Below are 5387 nucleotides of genomic sequence, written 5' to 3'. Positions count from 1 at the left end.
TCAGTCAGTCAATCACTAGCACTCCTATATACGAGCAACAGCCAAGCCAACAGCCAAATCAGGAACACAATCCCATTCACAACAGTGGCAAAAAGAATAAAATACCTAGGAATACAGCTAACCAGGGAGGTGAAGGATCTCTACACAGAGAACTACAAAGCATTGCTGAACAACATCAGAGATGACACTAATAAATGGAAAAACATTCCAAGCTCATGAATAGGAAGAATCAATACAGTTAAAATAGCCAAACTCCTCAAAGCAGTTTACAATTTCATTGTGATTCCTCTCCTATCAAACTACCAATGACATTCTTCACAGAACCAAAAAAAAGAAACAATTATAAAATTCTATGGAACCAAAAATGAGCCTGAATAGTCAAGGTAATCCTAAACAAAAAGAACAAAGCTGGAGTCATCATGCTACCTGACTGCAAGCTGTACTACAAGGCTGCAGTAACCAAAACAGCATGGTACTAGTACAAAACAGACACAGAGACTAATGGAACAGAATAGGGAACCCAGAAATAAAGCAACACACCTGTAACTATCTGATCACTAAAAATGTGACACAAACAAGCAATGTGGAAAGAACTCCTGATTCAATAAATGGTGCTGGGATAACTGGCTAGCCCTATGCATAAGATTGAAATTGGATGCCTTCCTTACACTATATACAAAAATCAACTCAAGATGAATTAAAGACTTAAATGTAGAGCCCCAGATTATAAATACCCTGGAAGACAACCTAGGCAATACCATTCTGGACATAGGGACAGTCAAATATTTTATGACAAAGACACCAAAAGTAATTGCAACAAAAGAAAAATTGACCAATAGGATAAACCAAAGAGCTTCTGCACAGCAAAGAAAACTATCAACAGAGTAAACAGACAACCTACAGAATGGGAGAAAAGTTTTGTAAAGCATGCATCTGATAAAGGTCTAATATTCAGCATCTATAAAGAATTTAAACAAATTTACAAGAAAAAAAAACAGCCCCATTAAAAAGTGGGCAAGGACAGAAATAGACACATTTCACAGGAAACATACATGTAGCCAACAAGTATATGAAAAACAATGTCAACATCACTGATCATTAGAGAAATGTAAATCAAAACCACAATGAGATACTATCTCACACCAGTCATAATGGCTATTATTACAAAGTCAAAAAATAAAAAGTGCTGGAGAGGTTGCAGAGAAAAACGAATGCCTATACAGTGTTGGGGGAAGTGTCAATTAGATCAACCATTGTGGAAAACAGTGTGGCAATTACTCAAACAACTAAAAACAGAACTACCATTCCAACCAGCAATCCCATTACTTGGTATATACCCAAAGGAATATAAACCATTCTGTGTCATAAAGACACATGCACATGTTATGTTCATTGCAGCACTATTCGTAATAGCAGACATGGAATCAAACTAAGTGCCCATCAATGGTATACTAGATAAAGAAAATGTGATACATACCCACCGTGAAATACTATGCAGGCATAAAAAAAGAGATCAAGTCCTTTATAGGAACATGGGTAGAGCTGCAGGCCATTATCCTCAGAAAACTAATGCAGGAACAGAAAATCACTTATAACTGGGAGCTAAATGCTGAAAAAACATGGACACACAGAGGGGAACAACAGACAATAGGGCCTATTGGAGGGTAAAGGTGAGGGGGACAGAGAGGATCAGGAGAAATAACTAATAGGTACTATGATTAATAACTGGGTGATGAAACAAGCTGTACAGTAAACCCCGGTGACATGCATTTACCTATATAACAAACCTGCACATGTACCCCTGATCTTAAAATAAAAAATTTTTAAAAATAGCAGATACTGGACAGGATGCAAAGAAAAAAGAAGCCTATATACTTCTGGTGGGAATGTAAATTAGTACACCCGCAGTGGAAAACAATACAAAGATTTCTCCAAAAACTAAAAATAGAACTACCATTCAATCCTGCAATCCAACTACTGTATATCTATCCAAAGGAAAAGAAATCAGTCCATCAAACGGATGCCTGAACTCCCATGGTTATTGCAGTACTATTCACAATAGCAAAGATATGTAACCTAAGTGTCCATTAATGAATAAATGGAAAAAGAAAATATTGTATAGACACACAATGAAATCCTATTTTGTTGTAAAAAAGAATAAAATCATGTCATGTGCAGCAACATGGATGGAACTGGAGGTCATTATGTTAAGTAAAATAAGTCAAGCAGGGGAAGACAAATACTGCATATTCTCACTCATCTGTAGGAGCTACAAAAGTTGATCTATAAAGATAGCGAGTAGAATGATAGTTACCAGACGCAGGGAAAGATGTTCAGGGGGTGGAGAATGAAGAGATGCTGGTTAAATAGTACAAACATAGAGAGACGTAAAAGAGGTAACTTTAAACATTTGATAGCGGAGTACAGTGACTACAGTTTACAGCAATGTACTGTATTTTTCAAAATAGCAAAAAGAGAGGAATTAAAATGTTCCCAGGAAAGAGAGAAATGATAAATACTCAAGGTCATGGATTCCCTAAATTTCCTGATATCCTGACGTGATCATTACACATTTGATCCACGTAACAAAATATCACATGTACCCCAAAAATATGTACAAGTATTATGAATCAATTAAAAATAACAATAGGGAGTCTTCTTATTTCCTGTATTAGTTACATCCAAGCCACTCTATTTCTGGAACAAATATCTTGGTGGTTGTAGCAGGGGGTGATGATGATTGTGATGATGATGATGCTTCTGGTGGAAACGATATATCGCTGCTTATTAGCAGCAAATTCAATAAAATGACTGCTGTTATGTGTCAGGCATTGTGCCAACCAAATTTCAAAATTTCAGATAGAAATTAGATTTTATGACTTAGACTACTTTATGATGTAAATATTGTTTGGTTCACTTTGCAGTAAAAAGATAAACATTTGGAGAAGTGGAATAATACATTCTGCAAATCAATCAAACACTAAGAAAAATAAAAGGAGTATAAAATGATACAGAAATAATACTTGCTATGACCCAAAATTCATATAGCAACAATTGTTAAGATCTTCCCTGAGGATCACGGAAAGATAGGAATAAATCTAAATGATCATATCACGTTGCTAATAAAGCAGATTTGAAAAGAAACAAAAGATCCATTCACAAACATATATGCATAGATACTTTATTCAGGGAGTGAAAGAAAAGTGACATTTGTACAGGTGGTAGAAGCTCATGCCCAGATGAAAGACAGACACAGAACACATCAACAGAATTCTCTGATGGTTCCCAGGCACACAGCTGCACCTCTTTCTGCTGAAGCTCTGGGAACTGACAAAGCCGAGGTTCCTTTCCTCAGTCTTCACCTGGACAGTGGCAGTATGGCAGCCTTAGAAAGGAAACCTTTTGCTATCAGGGAACATCATGGGCAGATCACAGGCTAAGGGGAAAGAAGCTCCCTGTGTACCCATGGTAGGTTTTGATGAGAAGATGCAGGTGAAGCTGTGGAATGAGGTTAGCCAATTATTCTTATCCTTTCATGGTCCTGATGAATCCTGAAACTGTTACTTGCTCTTGGGTGGATACTTTTGCTGGCAGGGTGGGGAAGGTGTCACAGGAGGATATTTCTGCTGGCACTGCTGAGGTGGGCAGGGCTGTGGACACTTTGGTGGTGGGCAGGGCTCAGGGCATTTCGGGGGTGGACATGGCTCTGGGCACTTTGGCGTGGGGCACACAGGAGGTGGCTGGCAGGGCTGCTTGCACTGCTGCTGTTGATAAGACATCCTGCTGGAGTCTCAGGATCTGAAAGAAATGATATGACAGTGTTCACAGGAATGGAATCCTCCAGAAAGAGCAGCCAAAGCTTATGTAATACCATGGAATATTATTTCTCCAATCTGCAAACATTTATTTAAACTCTTAGCTCCCTTTTCATGACTTCCTGTCTTCTTTCCACTTTAGCAAGTTGCTTCATCAGCCCTAGGAAATCCTGCCTTTCCTCATACAATTTTTCCAAAGAAAACATTTCTGTAATAAAAAAATCCAGCATGTTAATCCAGGAAATTAACATCTTCAGGAAAGGCAGTCACAAGTTCAGACCCCCTGGGCAATCTCACAAACTATTCCTATCATCATTATCTGTTGTAAAGCACCAGTGGGTTGACTTGGGCACAGAGCAAGGGCTGTTCAGGAAAAAGTACTGGCTCTCACACCTGCTAAGACACAAACCTTTGAAAAGGATACCAGGAAAATATGGAAAAGAGAAAAATACTTCATCCTTTTCTTCAAACCAAAGCTTTCCTATTAACTTCTCTGTCCATATGGACATATAATTGTACATTTTTTAAAAAGCAATATAAAACACTGTATCATGTAGTCTAATCCTGTAGTTCCATCCACTAATTACCATCAAACCTATGATCATAGGTTTGGATCCACCAAACTTGCTGGATTCAGATTAAATTCAACATTTCAGGGCACAAAGAACAGAGGAACTCAGGGAAGCAGACTCACCAGGTTCTCCAAAGCAGATTAGTGCTCAATTACCAGGAGTTTAGGAGTTGTAGAGCAGAGAACCTCTTTATAGGGCCTGTTACCCCACCCAGCAGGAAGTGGAACTACCCAAAACTGGGCTGGTCCAGGGACGTCCCAACTAAAATGCAAATCTATCCATAACTGGCATGACAGGGATTCTCAAACTGGGAAATACCCTGTTCTGGGATCTTTCCACTGGATTAAGTGCTCCTGACTCACTGAGGCCCTGCCTTAGATCTCAGTTTCAGTGACTTACAGCAAAGAGGGACTTGGGGGATTCTCTAACTGGTGGTCAAGGGCTCTCTTTCTTGATTGGGGGCAATGAATGCTTCCTGTCTTACACCTTCCCTAAATCATAAAACTTCCTGCCCTGATCCACTTTAGCTGAAATGCCATATTGTTTGTACATGAACCCATCTCCACCTCTACTTCCCTTGTACAATTTGCCAATGTGCTAGAAGGAAGGAGAGACCTAACAAAGGCCTGAGTTCTGGCCCCAGATTTTTTTGCTAAGTTGTATGACCACAGCCGGGTCAACTCTCCTCCCTGGAACTGTAAACAGAGGATCATCATATTTACCTCTGGGTTTGGAGGCACTGACCACTTTGTGCCATCTGTTGACCCTGTTCAAGCCTGAAATTTTCTACTCTGCCTCTTTCTCTCGCAGAACCCCAGATTTTACCTGTATTCCTTTCCTCTTTGAGGGTTGTCTCCTACAACATATACATAGAAAATTTCAGGCTTGAACAGGGTCAACAGATGGCACAAAGTGGTCAGTGCCTCCAAACCCAGAGGTAAATATGATGATCCTCTGTTTACAGTTCCAGGGAGGAGAGTTGACCCGGCTGTGGTCATAC

At 39.4% G+C, this 5387-nt stretch overlaps 1 protein-coding gene across 2 annotated transcripts; it reads right to left on the bottom strand.

Annotated features, from left to right (window-relative positions):
* Window positions 1-3165: 3165 nt before the first annotated feature.
* On the bottom strand, window positions 3166-4552 carry LOC116468316 (small proline-rich protein 2A). 2 transcript variants are annotated; one of them, XM_058438265.1, is made up of 2 exons: window positions 4510-4552; window positions 3166-3798 (listed from the first exon to the last, which is right to left on the bottom strand). In XM_058438265.1, exon 2 carries the CDS (start codon window positions 3777-3779, stop codon window positions 3561-3563), a length of 219 nt encoding a protein of 72 aa, XP_058294248.1. In that variant the 5' UTR covers window positions 3780-3798; window positions 4510-4552; the 3' UTR covers window positions 3166-3560. The 2 variants fall into 2 exon arrangements, with proteins under 2 accessions (XP_058294248.1, XP_032007826.1); XM_032151935.1 differs by having other exon boundaries at window positions 3168-3798; window positions 4506-4552.
* Window positions 4553-5387: the final 835 nt, after the last annotated feature.

Source organism: Hylobates moloch, unplaced genomic scaffold (assembly GCF_009828535.3).
Source record: "Hylobates moloch isolate HMO894 unplaced genomic scaffold, HMol_V3 SCAFFOLD_5, whole genome shotgun sequence".
Lineage (NCBI taxonomy): Eukaryota > Metazoa > Chordata > Mammalia > Primates > Hylobatidae > Hylobates > Hylobates moloch.
This window is presented reverse-complemented; position numbering and strand designations above follow the sequence as displayed.

What these genes read in the sequence shown, in the direction of transcription:
- LOC116468316 (XM_058438265.1), bottom strand. Translation starts at nt 3,779, where the DNA reads ATGTCTTATCAACAGCAGCAGTGCAAGCAGCCCTGCCAGCCACCTCCT.